Source organism: Macaca thibetana, chromosome 7 (genome assembly GCF_024542745.1).
Source record: "Macaca thibetana thibetana isolate TM-01 chromosome 7, ASM2454274v1, whole genome shotgun sequence".
In the NCBI taxonomy this organism is placed as follows: Eukaryota; Metazoa; Chordata; class Mammalia; order Primates; family Cercopithecidae; genus Macaca; species Macaca thibetana.
The window spans coordinates 75,692,932-75,715,480 of NC_065584.1; the positions used below are offsets into that span (position 1 = coordinate 75,692,932).

At 35.6% G+C, this 22,549-nt stretch overlaps 1 protein-coding gene across 5 annotated transcripts in view; it reads right to left on the reverse strand.

Annotated features, from left to right (window-relative positions):
- ARHGAP5 (Rho GTPase activating protein 5) overlaps nt 1–22,549 on the reverse strand; it is a 71,368-nt gene that overhangs the window by 29,413 nt on the left and 19,406 nt on the right. For 3 of the 5 annotated variants that reach the window (XM_050798310.1, XM_050798312.1, XM_050798313.1), the window contains exon 3: nt 5,678–5,825. In XM_050798310.1, coding sequence (XP_050654267.1) covers nt 5,678–5,825 — 148 coding nt within the window. The remainder of the gene's footprint in view (nt 1–5,677; nt 5,826–22,549) is intronic. The other 2 variants (XM_050798314.1, XM_050798315.1) reach the window with 1 other exon arrangement.

A 22,549-nucleotide genomic window follows, 5' to 3' on the forward strand; every position in this document is an offset into this window, starting at 1 on the left:
CCAGAAATAAACCTTCACATTTATGGTCAACTGATTTTGAACAACTGTGCCAAGGAAATTCAGTAAAATAGTCTTTTTAATAAATAATGCTTATAAAATGGATATCCACATGCAAAAGATCAAGCTGAAGCCTTTCCTTAAACCACACACAAAAATTAAGTCAAAATGGATCACAGACCTAAATGTATGTGCTAAAACCATTAAAACTCTTGGAAGATAGGTAAATCTTTGTGACCCTGGATTAGGCAAAAACCTTCTCAGACACGACATCATGCACACAGCAACAAAATTTTAGAAACAGACAAAACATACTTCATCAAAATTGAAAACTTTATGCTTCAGAGCATATCATCAAGAAATTGTACAAAACTACCCACAGAATGGGGAATATTTTAGCAAATCGTATTTGTAAACAATTTGTATCCAAAATATACAAAGAGCCCTTAAACTCAACAGTAAGACAAACAATCCAACTAAAAAGTGGGCAAAGGATCTGAATAGGTATTTCTTCAGAGATGTATACAAAAAGCCAATAAAGCACTTAAAAAGATGTTCTGCTTCATTAGTCATCAGGGAAATGCAAATCAAAATTATATGAGATACATTTCACATTACCACTTACTCGACTATAATCAAAAAGAAAAATAAACATTGGCAAAATGTGGAGAAATTGGAACTCACACTGCTGATGGGAATGTCAAGTGGTGCCACCTCTTTGAAACAGTCTGGTAGTTCCTTAAAAGGTTAAACATAGATCCAACAATTCTACTCTAAGTATATACCCAAGAGGTGAAAACATATGTCTACACACAAACTCTGACAGTAATGTTCACAGCAGCACTCTTCACAAGAGTTAAAAAGTAGAAACAAACCAAGTGTCCATCAATGGATAATTATTCAGCAATAAAAAGAAATTAAGTACTGATAGATGATACAATATGAATAACTCGAAAACTATGTTAAATGAAAGAAGCCAATCACAAAAGACCACATTATATATGATTCAATTTATATGAAATATCCAGGAATAGGCAAGTCTGTAAAGGCAGAAATTGATGGGGAGTCAGAGTGGGGAATAGAAAGTGATTGCTTAATCAGTATACTCTTTCTTCTTGGGATGATGAAAATGTTCTAAAATTGATTGTGCTGATGCTGGTACAACTCTGTGAATAAACTACACTTTAAATGGGTGTATTGTATAACGTGAATTATATTTCAATTAAGCTATTACATAAAAGAATTCTAATCTAAGAAAGTATCTTTCAAAAACAAGGACAACAATCTGTTTAAAGCAAAAATTATAAACATGTATTGTGATTTTAAAACATTATAGATTTAAAATATATAACAACAGAACAAGGCATGAAGGAAGTATATCGTTCTAAGGTTCTTATAAAACACATTAAAGTGGTATATCACTTGAAGGTAAACTATAAAGATGTATACCACATAAGAAATGAAGATCTATAAAAGCATAAGTAAAGAAAAAGATATATCACAAACACTACTCAAAGTAAAAAACATTGGCTATATTAATACTAGGCAAAGTAGACTTCAGAACAAAAAATATGGCAAAACACAAAAAGAAATTTTTTATAATGATAATACGTCAGTTCGTAAGACAATCCTGGCCAGGCATGGTGGCTCACACCTGTAATCCCAGCACTTTGGGGGGACTTAGGTGGGAAGATTGCTTGAGCACAGGAGTTTGAGACCAGGCTGGGGAAAATGGCAAAACCCTGTCTCTACTAAAACCAAAAAAGTTGACTGGGTGTGGTGGCAGTCCCAGCTATTTGGGAGACTGAGGTGGGAGGATTGCCTGAGTCAGGGAGGTGGAGGTCGCAGCTAGCTGACATTACACCTGTGCACTTCAGCCTGGGTGTTAAGAGAGAGAACCCTGTCTCCAAAAAAAAAAAAAAAAGACATAATCCCAAATGTGTATGAAATTAACAGATCTTCAAAATACATGATGTAAAATCTAATAGAACTGAAAGAAGAAACACACAATCTACAATCATGATTGCAGATTTCAACAGTATTCCTTAATTTTACAAAAGTAAACAAGAAAAATAGGATATACAAGACTTGCCCAACAGGCTCAAAGAATTTGATCTGACATTTATAGAACTCTTCACACTATAATAAACATTCAGTTCAAGGTCTCATTAAACTATTCAAAAGAGACCATATTCTGGGCCATAAAACAAGTCTCAATAAACTTAACCTGGAATCAAACTCTTTGTTTTTCAAATGCAAAATAATTAAACTAGAAATGAACAAAAAAGATGTGGAAAACCACCAAATATTTAGAAATCTAATAACCGATGAGTTAAACTGTTTTTTTGAAAAAGGGAAATTACAAAGTATTTTGAATTAAACAAAACCGGAACACAACATATCTATATGGAATATAGCTAAAACAATGCTTAGAGGAAAATCTGGACCATTAAATATTTACAGTGGAAAAGAAAACTGGTCTAACACAGTAATCTAGATTTCTATTTTAAGAAACTTCAGAGAAACCAAAGAAGAAAGAAACAAGAAGTAGAATTCAATAAATTTAAAAATGGGAAAAAAAAAAGGAAAATCAATAAAAGCAAAAGCTGGTTCTTTGAAGTGATCAATAAAATTGATAAACCTCAACCATACCAAAAAAGACACAATTTAGTAACATCAGGGTAGAAAGACATCACTACAGATGCTACAAGGCACTAAAAGAAAAAGGAATTTTATTAAAAACCTTGTCAATTTAGATGAATGCATTCCTCAAAACACACAAACAACCAATGCTTACTCAAGAAGAAATAAAAAATCTGAATAGCCCTATATCTACTAAAGAAATTTAAATTAAAAACCTCCTCACGAACAAATTCCAGGTCAAAATCATTTCACTGGTGAATTCTACTAAAATTAAAGAAAGAAATATTACCAATTCTACACAAACTCTTCCAGAAAATAAACTTAATCTATGATGCCAGCTTTTTAGTCTGATATCAACCAGACAAAGACATTGCAAGAAAAGAAAACTACAGACTAAAATCCTTCATTTTAGAAAATGAATTCAGCAATACATAAAAAGGATAAAACATGACCAAGTGGTATTTATCCCAGGGATGTAAGGTTAGTTTAACATGTGAAAATCAATGTAATTCACCATCCACAGCAAAAAACAATCATTAAGATAACCTCAACAGATGCAGAAAACCACGTGACAAAATCAACACTTATTTTGTATAAAAACTCAGCAAACTGGGAATGTTATAGTACTTTCTCAACCACATAAAGTTCATCTACAAAAATCCAACAGCTAACATTATACTTAATAATAAAAGACCAGATGTTTTTGGGGGTGATGCAAATAACTTAAATCTTGATTGTGGTGGCAGTTATATGACTATAGATTATAAAAATTCATACTGTACAATTCAAATTAGTGAATTTTATTGTATGTAAATTATATCAATAAAGCTGATTTTTTAAACTGTCAATATTTTCTCCAGGGTTGTTCAAGAAAGATTAGTCTTTTAAACAAGAGGACTGATTATAACAACACAATTACTGATCATTTATATCATTACATCTAAGGATCTATAAACAGCAAAATATCACAATTTTTAAGAAATGGGTATCTGCAATATATTTACAAGTTGAACTTTAAATATAAGATGGTTATGCTACAGTCCATTTTGAGAGCTGTAAATTTATGAAATTTAGATGAAATGAATGAATTCCTCAAAAGACACAAACAACCTCGTAGGCAATTAAGAGTTTCTGCTAAAACCACTTAGTAGTTTTAAAATTAGTAATAAAATCAAGCAATATATTACAATGACAACAAAAGAATTAGTTTAATCTTTTATTCTATTCTATGGTCTATGTAATCTTTCTACCAAAGTACTTAAATATATAAATTACCTAAGAGTTGACCTAAACTAATTCAAGTTGTGTTAAGAATTGGACTAGACCTGCATTTTATCCTATATTTGGAATTCATTTCTTTTCCTCAAACCGAATCACTCAACTACTATGAAATATTCAAGAAACGGAAATTTTAAATAATAAATGTACAAAACGCCAATCTATAATTTTATTATTGCTTTTCGATCACTAAAGGAAAGTATTTTCTAATTGTTCAGTTGTATCCCTACGCTTAATTATAATACTAGAGAAAATCAGAATTCTTTAAATCCAAAGCAGGAAGTTAGTATTTTAAGAACCTTTGCATTTCTGCTACATTAAAGATGGACAGAAAAATAGACAAGAAATTTATCTAATAACACTTCTCAAGTATTTCTTGAAGGGAAAAATAAATGATAAAGAGCATATCCAAATGTAGCCTCTATAAATTAACACTTACTAACTGAAGGCAGAAGACACATGCCATTTCAACTACAAAACTAGTGGATAATGCAATTTCTTTTTTCTTTTTTTTTTGAGATGGAGTCTCACTCTGTCACCAGGCTGGAGTGCAGTGGCGCAATCTCGGCTCACTGTAACCTTCACCTCCCGGGTTCAAGAAATTCTCCTGCCTCAGCCTCCCAAGTAGCTGGGACTACAAGCACGCACCACCATGCCCAGCTAATTTTTGTAATTTTAGTAGAGATGTAGTTTCACCCTGTTGGCCAGGATGGTCTCGATCTCCTGAGCTTGTGATCTGCCCACCTCGGCCTCCCACAAGTGCTGGGATTACAGGCGTGAGCCACTGCGCATTCTATCCTCTCATTAAGACTGAAAGTCAACATTCCTTATAATAATATCTATTACCAAATAGATAACTCAATATATATACAACTTAGTTGATAAACCAAAGGGCAAGGTATACATGTGAATAAATATGAGCATGATTTTTTAGCGACGACAACAGTATCCTACTTTGTTTTTCAAACAATGCTTATCTATCAAGGGATCATTAGTAACAAATAAAGCTGAAACTGACTTAGCTCATGTTTTCAAGCCATTAAAATGTGTAGTACATTCAGTCACTAAGGTTACATAGTTAACTCGTGTTTGTTTTAAATGCACTCAAAAACAATCTTCTGTCCCTATTTTCCACCTTTAACTTGCCTATTTTTTTAGTTTTGAGATTATATGAGGCAAAGTAAACATAAGAGCAGGTTTGCTTTTAAAATAATGAGGATATCTACGCATTCCTTAAAAATACAACACAAATCATATAAATGTCAAGCTAGAACTATTGAATAAACAGTAGCATCACAAATAGAACAAGCTGCCTTTTACACATTTACAACTATTGCTCTAAGTTTTAAAAGAAAAATCCATATGTAAAATGGGTAATGCAAGTAAACAGTATTGGACTTAAAAATATGGGACACTTCCAAATTATTCAAACCATAACTGTATCTCTTCATTAAATAGCGTAACTTAATAAAGTTATTCTAAATCCCAGAATAAGGTAAGCTTAACAGTTTAGTATTCAACTTTGCCATTTATTACTTCAGGAGAAGTCCAATAAAAGCATTATTGGTCAACAAAAACTTCTTTCAAATATCAGATGGTTACCTGATCAGATGGAGTTAATATAAAACAATCCTAATAATGAAAACTATATACCACTTTCAAAATTTATTTTTAACAAATCACAAACGTTAGACAAACTATTGGTGTATCAAAAGTGAAATTTAAAATCAAATCTCTTGCAATGATTCTTCTATCCTACCTGTATCTTCAATAAATTCCACACATTTCTCAACAAATAGTGGTATGGGCTTCTCAGCTGTAACCAGATCCTGGAGGGGCATCCCAAAGTAATTACTTTCCCAATTTCTACGTGTTGGTGGATTGAAGTTCTTAGTTTTCTTTTTCTGCTATAAGAAAACATATTTAAGTTAACACTATTAAAATTAATTTCAGAATAATAGTAATAAGCAATGTAAATACACAGTTCGGATCAAAAGAAAAATTATAAAGCCACATCCAACCTAAATGTCCACCAATATGACTCACTAAATAAATTTTGCCAGAAGTAGCAACTTGATTGGAGACATAAGTGAACAGAAAAAAAATGGCTTATTGGAAGAAAATGTTCTCTTTGGAAAATGACAGAAGACTTGATAGGTCGGGAGAGATTAGAAAATAGCAGTTTTCAATGCCAACACAAGGGACACACTAGGGGTAAGCAATACCTGATTCAGTTTAGGTGTGATATAGTAATTTCATTTGGTCTCTGGAGGCAGGTCCAAGTGAGTTTTTTGTGTCTGTCTATATTTGTAAGAACATAAAAGTTCTAATTATTGATTGTATAATGATGCTATATAACTCCATGAACCGTCCATCATTTGTCCCTTATTTTTCCATTTTTTTCCTACCTAGGGATGCTTTTCATTTTTTACAGACGAAGTCTCGCTCTGCCGCCCAGGCTGGAGTGCAGTGGCGTGATCTCAGCTCACTGCAAGCTCCGCCTCCCGGGTTGACGCCATTCTCCCCCTCAGCCTCCCGAGTAGCTGGGACTACAGGCGCCCGCCACCACGCCCGTCTAATTTTTTTGTATTTTTAGTAGAGAGGGGGTTTCACCATGTTAGTCAGGATGGTCTTGATCTCCTGACCTCGTGATCCACCCACCTTGGCCTCCCAAAGTGCTGGGATTACAGGCGTCAGCTACTGTGCCCAGCAGTTTTTTATTTTTTTCTTTTTAGACTGAATCTTGCTCTGTCACCCAGGTTGGAGAAGAGTGGCGCAATCTCGGCTCACTGCAACCTCTGCCTCCCGGGTTCAAGCAAGCCTTCCAAGTACCTGGGATTACAGGCATGCACCACCATGCCTGGCTAATTTTTTTTTTTTTTTTTTTTTTTTGTATTTTTAGTAGAGATGGGGTTTCACCATGTTGGCCAGGCTGGTCTCATGATTCGCCTGCCTCAGCCTCCCCAAATGCTGGGACCACATGCATGAGCCACAGCGCCCAGTCGATGGCTTTTTTTTTTTCTTTTTTTGCGAGGGAGTCTGGCTGCCACCCAGGCTGGAGTGCAGTGGCGCGATCTCAGCTCACTGTGGAACGCCTCCCAGGTTTACACCATTCTCCTGCCTCAGCCTACTGAGTAGTGGGGACTACAGGTGCCCACCACCATGCCCGGCTAATTTTTTTGTATTTTTTTTAGTAGAGATGCGGTGTCACCGTGTTAGTCAGGATGGTCTCGATCTCCTGACCTCGGGATCCACCCGCCTTGGCCTCTCAAAGTGCTGGTATTACAGGCGTGCGCCACCACTCCCAGCCAGATGCTTTCTTAAGTGTTAGGATAACATTCAGAAGTAATGTACAAAACGTTTTAACGATAGTTAAAAAAACAAAATTAAATATGAATTTTCACAGTTTAACTTCAAAGTAGCATTAGAGGGAAAATGAATCTTAACCAAAGAATGAACACCTCAAAAACTTAAGGAAGTATTTTTGGGAATCAAACTACTGAGGAGATTCTGATTCACTCTCTAGGGTATAGCAAGGATTCCTACAGATGACTCTACTGTGCACATCCCATTGAGAGTTTCTGAAGTATAGGAAGATGGACAAGTTTTCAGAAATTCAGAGGATATTACGGTACTTTTATTGACAGCCCTTGTTTTTGAGGTTAGTTTTATCTACAAATTTTTATTTTCTCTGGCATAAATCACAAATCTATTAATATTTGTCATATTTGTCATACTGGTTTTCAAATTGGACAAATATGTATCATTTTTAATCAGAAAAATGTATATGTGTGGGCAGAGGAAGGGAGCACAGGCAGGGCTTTCAATGCCTAAAAACAATGGTCTTCATCTTAGTTTCTCATTATTTCTGGAAGTCTTTCTTTTGAATGCATACTTCAAGGTATTCTTCTGAGTCTCTGAATATCTTAAATATCTTAAGTACTTAATTAAATCCTTTCAATTTCAGGTCACTCCATCCAGCAAACTCTCAGAGCTCATGAAATCTGACTTCTAAATCACCCACCATCATTCTCTGGTGATGCAGATTATATGCAACCCTGTTAAGTGCAGATTAGACCAAACACAACTAGGTGTCTGGAATGTTATCAAGGGGGCACTGGAGTGTTTGTTTCTGGCTCAAGACCTAACTCAGCAAGCCAAGTGCAAGTCAAGTGGTGTGGATCCTTATTCCTTAAATGATCACTCCACTTCCACTACCACCAAAACAGAACAGTGCAAAGTGGAAATGAAGAGACTATAACCTCAAAGTTGAGGCAGGGGTATGGTGGCTGAGTTCTTTTCTTTCTCAGAAACACAAAGGTGCTTTGTAGCCTGCCAACTATTAGCTATATTATCATTTGATTAGAAAAATGAAAACTGAAGCAAAGATGTTTTCTGTTTGGAGATAAATGCAGTGTTGAAAGAGTACACGTAGATTTTTTTTTTTTTTTTTTTTAGGGAGTCTTGCTCTGTCGCCCAGGCTGGAGTGCAGTGGCGTGATCTCAGCTCACTGCAAGCTCTGCCTCCCAGGTTCACAGCATTCTCCCGCCTCAGCCTCCTGAGTAGCTGGGACTACAAGCGCCCGCCACCATGCCTGGCTAATTTTTTGTATTTTTAGTAGAGACAGGGTTTCACCATGTTAGCCAGGATGGTCTCTATCTCCTGACCTCGTGATCCGCCCACCTCCGCCTCCCAAAGTACAGGGATTATAGGTGTGAGCCACTGCGCCCAATCGAAAATCCAATTTTTGATTCATTACTACATTCATTTGTATTTGAACTTTTACTTAAATGCAAATGCCCAGCCTTTTCTCTAGCCACTTAAGCAAATTTCTTATCTGCAAAAGCACATCACAGTAAAACAAACATTCCATTCAGCAATTACATCTCATTAAGTGTCCAACATATTAAAAACTCTCATTTGTGTACGTAAACAGGACTAGGAAGAAGAAAACAGCCCTTTCCAGAACTGCTCTTCCTACTTCAGTAATATCAGCAACACAAGGGGTCACCTAAGCAACATCTTCAAATAAATACTACAGTAACATTTTTAAAAAACCAAACACCTCAAATTACTTCACCAGTAACCAAAAATTGAACAAAACTTATGCAGCGAAATGCAGTTGACTCGACGCTCAAAGAACCAATTCCAGAAACAAGAAAACCAGATGTCTATTTTCTTACATGTGATTCTTGAAATTAAAAAAATCAAAGAGGCCAGGCGTGGTGGCTCACGCCTGTAATCCCAGAACTTCAGGAACCCGAAATGGGTGGTCACAAGGTCAGGAGATCGAGACCATCCTGGCCAACATGGTGAAACCCCATCTCTATTAAAAATACAAAAATTAGCTGGGTGTGGTGCCCTGAGCCTGTAGTCCCAGCTACTTGGGAGGCTGAGGCAGGAGAATCGCTTGAACCCGGGAGGCGGAGGTTACAGTGAGCTGAGATTGTGCCACTGCACTCCAGCCTAGTGATAGAGCGAGACTCCATCAAAAAAATAAATAAAATTAAATTAAAAAAATCAAAGCAGCAGCGTGACAACAGGAGATGAAATGTAAAGAAACTGAAACAAAAAACTCATCACAGAAACAAAAACCTACTTAGAAGTAGCAAAGATTCAATATATTTGAAAAGATCAAAATAAAATGGAAAACACCATCAGAGAATTCCTTTTCCTGCTATATCATTCCTATTATACACACCACGAAATGCTGGGTTTTGCTCTCATTTAAAAAAGTCTCAATCTTCTACTCCCTTTTGCAGACAAACTATATACAAGTAATCTATACAAGATGTCCCAATTTCTCTCCTCCATTCATTCCTAAATGCACTCAAATTAGTTATCACCCTCAAAATTCCACTAAATCAATCTGCTCTTATTAAGGTCACCAAAGACTGTTTTCCATAACTAGCTCTCAGTTATCATCTTGACTTTTCTTATATCTTATATATAAGATATAATTACACTAGTGCACAACAGGTACGATAATATACTATTTGGAAGGTGGAATAAAGATGATAAATTGAAATAGGAGTTCAATATATTTAAAGATAAAAATATGAAGTACATAAATTAATAGCTCCTTCTTTTTTTTCTTTGCTAATGAAGAATAAAAACTAGAAAACAAGAAAATAGCAAGCCAAAACTTATAACATAAATATAAATATAACAGGATCAATTATAACAAAAAGATTAGTTATCACCCTCAAAATTCCACTAAATCAATCTGCTCTTATTAAGGTCACCAAAGACTGTTTTCCATAACTAGCTCTCAGTTATCATCTTGACTTTTCAGCAGTCACTCTCTTCACTGGACTTCTAAAGAGACCCACCCCTGTTATCTCACTCACTCTTCCCTTTTTAGTCTTCTTTTCTGGTCCCTCCTCATCAACACTGTAATGCTGTGAATATTCTAATCAGTCTCTGTCTTTTGCTGCTGTTATTTGAGACAGCATCTTGCTCTGTACTCAGGCTGTAGTGCAGTGGCACGATTATAGCTCACTGTAGCCTCGAACACTTTGGCCTTAAGTAATTCTTTGGCCTTGGTCCCCCAAAGTGCTGGGATTACAGGTTGAGCCACAGCGCTAGGCCCTGATTGTCTTCTTTTCTCTATCTATACTCACCCTCTTGGTAACATCATCTATATGCTGATAAGCTAAATTATTATTTCCAACGCAGCTCTTTCTCCTGAAGCCTAAACTAATGTAAAACATCCTAACATCAGTTTAAAGTCTAAGAAAAACCTCTCATGCTTTCCTTAAAATGTAATCAATCTGCAGCCTTCTCCATCTCAGTTTTTGGGAATTCTATCCTTTCAGTTGCTTGGAATAAAATCTTGGAGTCATCCTCGATCTCCTTTTTCTCTCATACCCTACTTCTAACTGTTAAGCAAATGGATAGATACAGAATCTACTTGCTTTTTACCATCTTCATTGTTAACTCCCTGGCCCATAAGGCTATCATCATTTCACATATATGGATTACTGCAACACCTGCTTAATATCCCCTGCTTCTACCATCATTCCGTAGAGGCCATCCTCTACAGAGAGCTAGAATGTTGGCTCCTTGAATAGACATATACAATCTGCATGCCTTGGATTCTGCTCCTTTACATTTTGACCTAATTTCCCTCATCACTTACTCCTCCCTCAAGTCACAAGTTTTCCTTGCTATTTTAATATGCCAGGGATGCTCCTGCCTTAGCACTTCTGTAGTGGCCGTTCCCTTTACCTTCTCAATGAAGCCTACACTGACCACCCTATTAAAAATTGTAATCCAATCCCAGCTACTTGGGAGGCTGCGATGGAAGCACAGCTTGAGCTTAGGAGTTTAAATTCCAGCCTGGGCAACACGGCAAGATCCCATCTCTTAAATAAAAAAAAAGAAAAAGAAAAAAAAGCAATCCTACTGCTGTATTTCCCAGCCCCTCCCCAGTACTCTGCTCCTCTTACCCTGCCTTTTCTCCCCACAACACTATGTTAACTACTCATGTATCATCTTTTTATATATATATATATTTTTTTTTTGGGCTCCCCCTGCTACAATTTAAGCTCTACACAAGGGCAGGAATTTTTATCTGCTTTGTTCATAAACATACCTCAAACATCTGGAATACTATGAAATAAATTAGTACAAATGGTCCAGAAAGAGATACTTGGGGTCTCTTCTAAAATAATGAGCTTAATTTGTAGATTAAATGACCTTACTATGTACTAGGAAAAATAAACAACAAATAAGAGTGAATCAACAAGTTAGGGGCATATCATGCTGAACTTGGTAAGCTACAAAGAATCTTAAAAGCATCCAGGCAGAAGAAACAAATGACCAACAGTGGGGGGGAAAAAAAGGCAGGACAGCCTCAGAGTTGTCTGGAAAACTGGAAGCCAGAAGATTCATCTACAGCAATGTTCATGGGAAACAAGTGTCGAGAATTCTTAACCAATATGTTATTCAGGTATGTATAACTCGTAACACGTTTTTTTAAAAAAGTCTGCAAATATATAATAATTATATTTAAATTATAAGTCTCAAACTCCTGAAAAATCTTAACCACATGATAAAAAATCAGTTAAAAAAACTTACACTGGAGAATTTATGCTATGAAAAATGTAAGAGTGAACACTGAATATTGTAAAACTAATTCTAATTAACAGTGTTATGTTTATTAATTTATAATTTTTCAGGTAAAGCTATAAAATGTAAAAATAATTTGATAACAGGCCAGAACTAAAAGCCTCAACCTACCCTATATACAGGGGGAGGAGGGATGAGATATAAGATATAATTACACTAGTGCACAACAGGTACGATAATATACTATTTGGAAGGTGGAATAAAGATGATAAATTGAAATAGGAGTTCAATATATTTAAAGATAAAAATATGAAGTACATAAATTAATAGCTCCTTCTTTTTTTTCTTTGCTAATGAAGAATAAAAACTAGAAAACAAGAAAATAGCAAGCCAAAACTTATAACATAAATATAAATATAACAGGATCAATTATAACAAAAAGATTATCGGGCTTAGTGAAAAAGTAAACTCAACCAACCACGTGCCATTTAAACAAAGGACTCCAAAGAGTTAAGTAATATATATGTATATTTTAAAAGAGCAGTATTAACACTGGAGTTGTTAAGGCAAAAAGCCTTTAACCATACAAACAGACTCACTTGACAATGATCTAGAATTCAATCTATCAGGCAGCAACAACAAATTATAGCAGAAATAAGTAAACATCTATGGAAACAAAGAGTCAGAAATTTTAAAGGATCTCCTTTACTTTGTCAGCTCAAGTATGCCCAAATTAAGAATAAGCACTGAATGTTGATTTTAATAGATTCACACATACACTAGATAAATTTTAAGTCTTATAAACAGTATAATCCCATTTCTATAACATCATTTATGTTCATGTAAGTATAGCAAAAATTGTAAATTTTAACCCTTCTCTTTTCAAAAAGGAAAAAGATCTGAAATCATATTTTACTCCAATGACTTCCAATTTGAGTTTCCTCTGGTCCCTATATACTGTCTCATACTTGAGATTCTCCACATATCCCAGCATATTCTGCAATTAAAAAAACCCAAGTAATACATGCACTACCTACCTTCCTCTCCCTTCCTAATGGCCTGAAATCACATTTAATTGAGAAACAGAAAAAATAGGAACTCCCTCATATTATTGCCAGGACCAATCTAACTATAACCCTACTCGAAATATTTCATCTTTTCCCTCTATAATAACTGCAGTACCCAAATCCTGATCACAGGATTACACATCACCTAAATCCTGATTCTCCTTCCTCTCTTTCTTCTCCTTCAGAATCACTCCTATTCCCCATCACTTTTCTCCTATAGCATCAATTTGTCCCTCTCCTGGGTCATCCTTATGAACATACAAATACTCTCCAATTTCTCTCATCTTTAAAAACAAACACAAAAACCCTCCTTTGATCCCACATTGCCTTCTAGTTACTGCCCCAATTCTTGCTCCCTTTCACAGCAAAACTTCTTGAATATGTCAGACATCCATTGTCTCTACTTTTCCCATCCCAGTAATTCTTTAACCCACTTCCATCTGGCTTTCCCTACCATTCCCTTAAACCACTTGTCAAGACCAGATACTATCAAATGAATAAGAAAATTTTTTCTTTATCCTTGATTTCTTGGCAACATTCTTTCTTGAACTTTCTCCTTGAACACTTGCTCTGTTGGCTCCCGTATCATACTCTTCACTAGCTTTTCTCTTTTCCCACTAAGGATTTCCTTTCAGTCTCATCTACCAGTAACTCTTCTACCCAAACTCAGTTCTGAGTTCTCCCTTCTTCTCTAACTGTAACTCTCCCCTTATGTGAATTTATCTAATCCCAAAACTTTAAATACTTTATACATCTTGATAACTCTTCCTGAGTACCACACTCATACACCTAAATTTTAGACTTTGCCACTTCCACTTATATGTCAACATAGATATTTTAAACATAAAAAGCACAGATGTCTTTATTCTCTCTAGTCTGAATCCTTTCACCCTTAGTCTTTGCTATCTTAGTAAATCTACCCAGCTGCTCAAACCATAAACCTAGGAGTCAACCTTGGTTTTCTCTTTTCCTTCACTCTCCACAGCAAACATATCACAAGCCCTATTGGTACAACTTCCAAAATACTATTTAAAATCTGGTCACATTTCCTTTTGGTTCCTGTAACTGGCACAATATATATAGCACATGGTCGATACTCAATAAACATTGACAGACGCAAACAACTAAAAACAGGCACCAGAGGAAAGCCTTCACCACATAAGATTTCTGTTAATATATAAAGTACTATTGGTTTACATACGATTTACGGTAACAGTTTCATTTACCTAATTCTTCATTCCTGTAGGGGTTACTAGACAGGTATGTCTAAGCTTAAGCATCCTAACCTAATCAGGATTCATATGAAATAATGACTACTCACATCATCAAGTTATAGGAAGAATAGCCAACTCTATGTGAATTCACTTGGAAAAAAGGTGATGTACTTTCAACAGTCTCTAAGAACTGAAGAAATCACTATACGATGTGCAGATTACTGTAGTTTAGTTTACTGTAAAGGATATTCAAAATCAGTGGAATTTAATGCCCTTGAGAAACATATAATCTGTTATAATGAAAAAACACCTCGCTACTAGTCATTAATAGCACATACAAAATAATATGTGATTAAATGCCAAAATAAATGTAAGACTTAAATCTAGATTCAAAGGGTAGAACTTATATAGGAATGAATAATGTCAGGGACATTTTCGGAAGTTAGAAAGGGTATAGTGTGTAAGTAATTTCCTCATTTAAACATTTGGGTGCCTATTGTATGTCGGGATGAAGACTATGAAATCACCAGAAACTGCCATTTACTGCTTACTATCTATTAGGCACTTGTTAATACTATGTGCATAATCTTAATCTTCACAATGGCTCTGAGCCAGCTACTATTTTCCGTCTATTTTGACATACCTGGAGCTTAAGAGTATGCGTGGAAACGAATAAGGTTAAAAACGTCAGCAAGGGCCATACTGCAAATGGCTTTTGACGCCTAACTCAGGTATCTGGAACTTTATACAGAGGTTACAAATATACTTTGTAAGGACAGGGATCAGGCACTTCTATTTTAGCACTGCCCCCCAGAAAGCAACATACATACCAGTTTGAAAAAATTGGTGAATGGAACACAGATACTTAATTAAAAAGTTACTGTACCACAAATATTGGTGAGGATGCAGCAGCTCACGCCTGTAATCCCAGCACTTTGGGAGGCTGAGGCGGGTGGATCACGAGGTCAGGAGTTCAAGACTAGCCTGGCCAAGATGGTGAAACCCCGTCTCTACTAAAAATACAAAAATTAGCTGGGCATGGTGGTGGGCCCCTATAATCCCAGATACGCAGGAGGCTGAGGCAGAGAACTGCTTGAACTTGGGAGGTGGAGGTTGCAGTGAGCTGAGATCGCGCCACTGCACTCCAGCCTGGGCAAAAGAGCGAGACTCCATCTCAAAAAATAAATAAGTAGTATACCCACTCTGGAAAACAGTTTGGCAGTTTCTTATCCTGTATTTGAACGTTCATGACAACTTTATTCAAGATGGACAAAAACTGGAATGACCTGATGTCCTTCAACAGGTTAAAACACTGATGTATCCATATTATGGAATATTATTCAGCAATAAAAAGAACAAACTGTTGATACATGCAACAACTTGGCTGAATCTCAAGGGCATTATGCTAAATGAAAGTCAATCCCAGAAAGTTATATGCCCTGTGATTCCATTTATACAACATTCTTGAAATGACAAAATTATAGAAATGAAAAACAGATTAGTGGCTGTCAGTGGTTAGTGATGGGTGAGGAGAAGGAAAAGCATGTAGTTATAAAAAGACAAAACAAGTAATTTGCTAGTGATGGAACTGTTTTACATCTTGACTATGGGAGGGATGCACAAACCCATACACATGAAAAACTGCAAAGAACAAAATATACATATGTACAAATTAGCACAAGTAAAACTGGGGAAATCTGAATAAGATCTGTAGATCATATTAATGTCAATATGCTGGTTGTGATATTGTACTAGTTTTGCAGGATGCTACCATTGTGGGAAAATGGGCAAAGAGCACGAGGTCTCTGCCGTTTTTGTTTGTTTTTAAACAATAGCATGTCAATCAACAATTAGCTCAAAATAAAATCTTTATTTCTTTAAGAAAAAGGTCTTTGTGATAATGCAGGTAAGAAGTAATGACAATCTCAACTAGTATTATGAAAATGGAATGGAAGCAACATATTTTATAGCAGAATAATGAATGATAAACAGTTGAGTATGATAAATGACAACAGCATGTAGCTCTGGCCCACAGTTAACATAATGCTGAAAATATATTCTTACTCAATCATGGTGAGGCTGGGGAAGAAAACGCTATGACCTATATGGAAAACCCTACCTTTCTTATTGAACAGATACAAACATGCCTTGTATTACTGACTTCTAGAACTTCAGAGACATTTTCTTCAAGACACAGTCTCCTACATGAGGGTTTCTCAATTTCAAGATTATTGGCACTTTGGGCTATATAATCCTTTGTTGTGGAAAATGGCCTGTGAATTCTGCAATGTTTAGCAGTAACCCTAGCTTCTACCCACTAGATGCCAGTAGCAACCTCCTACTTCCAGCTGTGACACCCGAAAACGTCTCTAGACGCTGCCATATGCTTCCTGGAGGGCCAAAGTGACCCTGGTTGATAGCCACTGTGCTAGACTAGTAAAAACAAAGACCAATAACTCAAGTTTGGGAAATAGCTACAGATGTATTTCTGAAAAGCCTGAGAATTTTAACTTTAAAAAAGGTCCACACGACTCAAGACTGAGAAACAATACTGCAGGTTATACAAAGCTGAATGATAACCATAACTGCCCTCAAAAAGGTTGTAACATAGTGAGAAAAACAAAATTAAGCTACAATATAAAGTGACCAGGCAGTGAGAAGCAGCATTACATTATAGTTTAACACACTGGTATAAGAAAGAAGCCTTCAGGGGACCCAGCACTGTAAAGGTTTATTTAATCCCCTTTTTAAGCCTATAAAAGCTGTAAGTGCTGGCTGAAAGTCCAAACACACTTCAGAAAACTTACATTGTGAAGACTCTCTCACACCCTTTATGCTAACACTAGGTGAAAAGAGGAAATAAAAAACAACAGAGTGTAAATAAATGTGATCTAGGTTCTTGCACATACTTATCAGGCAAACTAACTTTAACCTTGACTCAGGAACCTTTATTCTCTAAGATAACACCTTCCTAAAAAGCATTTCAACATATATTTGTGGCAGATATTTTATTAATGCCATTAACAACTTAACAAAAACTAAACCTGGAGTCACAGAAAGTTCTAGCAAAGCAACTAACTATTCAAGTGAACGGGTGGATTTCTACCCAGCTTCCCCAAATTTCAGTGTCTTCCTCCTCCCTCTCATCTTATAAAAGGAGTTTCTTAAACTGGGGTCCACAGGCTTTTAGGAAGTATTTGAAAGCATTAAAACTCCAGTAACATTTTGTGCATGTGCATTTTTCTAGGGAAAATACCCAAACCTTTACTCAGATCTTCCAAGGCTAAGAGGAATTTCCAAAAAGTTCAAAACAATCATGTTATACAATGTATGCAAGTCGTACCCTTTATTTTGACTAAGATACAATCATAAGATCTCTTTTGTTGTATCCTTATATTTTATTGTAAGGATTCTAAACATCAAAAATTACTACTATTTTTAAAAAGCAACTCTCCTATGCTCTGGGGTTTCTCTTCTTTAAAAGTCACAGATTAAGCCCTACTGACTCGAGTACTCCATCCACACATTAGCTGAGATGACAGGAAAACATTACAGAGCAAGAAATCATAACACTGCATCTACTGTAAAATACCTCTTCTAGGAGTGACACAATTTGTAGTACATAAAATTTTGGTGTACATAAATTAGCAAACCTATAAATTTACCTATTAGTCTTGCAATAGTAACAACTGTCCATTAATATAAGAACACAATTATCTACGTTATAGAAGTGCCTCCATGAAACATACTTAACATTTACTATTAATCCGCTGCAGAAATGAGTAACTTCAATAATCTGTACTATGCTTTTACTAAATATTCAGTACGCTGCTATAAACACTAAGAAAAAGTTTGTATAGAAAGCCAAATTTAAATTAGCGAAAATGTATGCCACCAACATAATTTTTCAAATTAAATCTCAACAAAATGTATAAATCAGAAATATACTTTAACCATCCAATTACATTTCTGTCTGAATTTGAAAAGCAATAAATCAAGGTCAAATGAACAACACAGAATTCAAAGAAACGGCAAATAGTAAAATCCTGCCAGAAATACTTGCACTATATATCCACACTTGTTACCATAAATTGGTGTAGCCAGCACCAAAAATGCTGCTGAAGAAACAAATTTTAACTTTATGAGAAATTATAGAAACACCATAGATCTAGTTAATCAGGTAGACCAATTTAGCTGGTTAGCCAGGAAGAAAGCAATAGAAACAGTACTGAAGAAAGCCTAAGTAAATTCTTTCCACACGAGATGAGATAAGAGAAAGAACCAGAAGTCCGGCTAAACTTGTTGAAAATATAAAACATATTTAATTTTCAGCAAAATCAATTTTATTAGACTGAACTTCTTGAGAGCAGAGCCATGAATGACCAAGTCATCCCCATATTAGTTTCTAACAGTGTTCAGGCATAGCAGGCATTTACCGAAATGCTTGTTGAATAAAATGAATTTGCTTGAGTCAAAATAAATTGTAATTAAACACATGAACAGTTCTTTTACAAAAACAAAGGCCATACATTTATGCTGACTTCAACTGATCACAGTACAACACAGAGTACTGTGCTAGGCCACAGAGATCAACTATAAACAAGATACAAATCTTGCCTGCAGTAGACATTGTGGTTTTCCTACCTTAGAAATTACCTCAATTTCACAGAAAGCCAATTTCACCCAGAGCTCTCAGGATAAAGAGTAAAACCTAAACTCATTTTTCTTTTTTTTTTTCCGAGACAGGGTCTCGCTCTGTTGCACAGGCTGGAATGCAGTGGTGCAGTCACAGTTCACTGCAATCTCAAACTCTTGGGTTCAAGTGATCCTTCGGGGCTCATCACTATGCCCAGCTGAATTTTTACATTTTTGTACAGATGGTGTCTCACTATGTTGCCCAGGTGGGTCGGACCTAAATTTAGTTGGATAATTCTACTCCCCTCGACAGACTGTATTGGTTAGGAATAGATGCAGGACCTAACTCAAGGCAGACTAGAAAAGATGCTGGTTGAAGGTTCTACAAAGGAACCTTTCTCATTCTCCTAAACACACTTCCTGTACAAAGGTGACTCTCACTTTCTTCCCTAAGGGGATGTTTTCAAGGTAACAATGGATACAATGAATATTCCGTATCAACTCTGAAGAAATTAAGCAAGAAAATAAGTACAAAAAAGAAAATCTGAAATTTTCAAGCAGTTCAAGACTTTGTTGAATAAAGAATCTTTGCTCATTCAATGAAGTGTAAGCCTATCCCTTCAGATCTGTAAGTACTGCCTTCCTATAGTAAGCTTTTTTTTTTTTTTTGGAGACAGAGTCTCGCTCTGTCACCCAGGCTGGAGAGCAGTGGCACGATCTTGGCTCACTGCAACCTCCACCTTCTCGGTTTAGGCGACTCTCCTGCCTCAGCCTCCTGAGTAGCTGGGATTACAAGTACACACCACCCCTCGTGGCTAATTTTTGTATTTTCAGTAGAGACAGGTTTTCACCATGATGGCCAGGCTGGTCTTGTGTTCTGACCTCAAGTGATCCGCCTGCCTTGCCCTCCCAAAGTGCTAGGATTACAGGTGTGAGCCACCGCACCCTGTCTGCTCTTTCTATATAGTAAGCTTTTTTATATCCAGTTTATTGTTTTTAACCTTCACAAAATTCTTTCAAGAACATGATTTCTCTCAGATGTAAACACCAGCAGTCAACCTAATGACTGTCAAGAGGTTAAATGATACACACTAAAAAACATAACTTTCTCATTATTTATGCATTCTGATATAGACAAATGACAACAGAAACATTTCCATATATTTCATTACTTTTATATCTGGAATGAACAATTTACAGATAGAGTGAGGTTCTAGAAATCAGAAGTCAAACAATGCTAAACCTAAGATTTACTACATTAATATAATAGCATGGTATGAAGTTATGATTTGCTAATATCAAATTAATACCTTGTGACTCAATATATACATATTAGTATCTATCTAAAACATACTTATTTTGGTTTTATTCTTCTGCCAGTCTCCAAACCCCATTACAGTGGCTAAAGCAGCAAAATCTTTTAAGACACTAATTGATGGTGGATTTAGATAAGAAGAGAGCAGTAAAATACAAAGAAAAAAACACTGACTAGGAGGAATACAAGTTGGTAATTACTAATACAAAAAGGAGGAAAATATTCAGGGCCTGGAATAAGACATGAAAACAATTTAAAAAGAAGTTAAAAATAAAAAAATCATCTGAATACCAGCTTATACTAATACACCATAAAATTCAAGTATTTTACTATTTATCTGAATCAAGCTAAAAATAAAATAGACAAAATAGATACTGAAGAAAAATCAAACCAACTTAAACACAGGTGTTTAACACATTCCTTGAATGTGTTAAAAACTGGCAATTTTATTATTAATACAACTCAGATTTTCTCAGGAACTTTCAAGCAGTTCTCTTAAAGGGCTGCTTTTTGAACACTAGTAGGTTACTAAATTAATTCCGATTTTAAGTAAAAAAGTACTTCTTTTTTCACTGTAATAGACTACAAATCTATTTTGGTTTATTAGAACACAGCTATGTTCATCCGTTTACATATGGTCTATCGCTGCTTTCACAATACAACAGATATGACCAGGTGCAACAGACTATAGGACCCTCAAAGCCTAAAACATTTACTATCAGGCCCTTTACAGAAAGTTTATCAATGTCTGCCCTAGATCAATGACTAAACACATTGACCTCCTTTAAGAACATACTATGTTCCTCTCCCACCGTATGTACATCCTATTTATTCAGCATTAAATACTCTCCATTACATATCACCAACCCCCAGTTAACTATGTAGCTATCAGATCTGACTAAAAATGACTTTTCAAGAAGGCCTTTCCTCACCATTTAGACTAACACATCCTAATTCAACTAGCCACACTTCAAGTGTCCGATAGCCCCATGTGGCTAACATATTTGAAAGACAGCAGTAAACCAGAGGTCTGTTTGTTTCCAGACTCTATTCTATTAGTCGATATGCCTACCTCTGTGCCAGTAACACACTGTCTTGAAGTTTTATATTATATGATAGAATGAGCATACACACTACCACCATTCCACCCTGCCTTTCTTCTTCAGAAGTGTCCATGCTATCAAATCAGCATGTGAAATTTCTTAAAAACTTTTGAAACTTCCAATGAAACAACACTGAATCTAGAGCTCAGTCTGAAGAACAGTGACTTTTCTATGATATGCCATATTCATGGACAGGAAGACAATAGCTCTGTCATTTATTTAGGTCTTTTTAATGTCTTTCAATAACACTTTATACTTTTCCAACACAGAGGTTACACATTCATTATTCCTGGCGACTTGATAATCTGCCATGTTTTTGTAAATGGTGTCTTCTGTAATGACTTTCTCTAGTTTTCTGCTGCTAATATGCAGAAATGCAACCTATTTTTGATTACTGATCTTATATCAAGCTATTTTGTTAACTAATAATTTATCAGTAGATAAACACTACTTTAGTAATACTAATCTTTTTTGGCTTTTACTACTACTTCACAATTTACTTAATACTTACAGGATTATTTGAAGCATTTTTGTTTAGGTCAATTACATTTTTCCAGGACTTTATTCATTTTGTTTAAACTTTCAAACTTGTGGCACGGAATTGTTGATAGTATTCTCTATTATCTTTTAATCTGATCTATCTGTAATTATGTTCTCCTTTTTATTCAGTGTTTGTTTATGCCTTCTTTTTTCTCACATCACTATTACCAGAGGTTTGTCTATTCTATTTTTTAGTCTTTTCAAATAAAATCAGCTTTTAGCCTTTATTTTTCACATGGTCTCTGTAACTCTACTACTTTACAAATGAATGCCTACATCTGCCTCCTGACTAAAAGTATACAAAATTATACTAATACTGTAATTAGAAGGACTATGTGGCAGTATGGAAAAATATGATTGTACTACTGCTATTAAAGAGAATGTTTCTGGTCTTAGGAAATACACAATGAAATATTTAATAGCAAAAAGAGTCCATTATCTCCAACTTAATCTCAAAGGGCTTAAAAAAATAAAACAAACCAATAGACACAAAAACACACACACACATGCACGTGCATACACACAGCTCCATCAAGTGGGGCAAAATGTAGATAATTGGCAAATATGGGTAAAGGATATATGGATTCCCCTTTACTATTCCTCCAACTTTCACTGAAATTACATCAAAATAAAAGGTTACCAAAGCAATTAGGCTTGTGAACAAAAATGGAAAAAAAATCCACA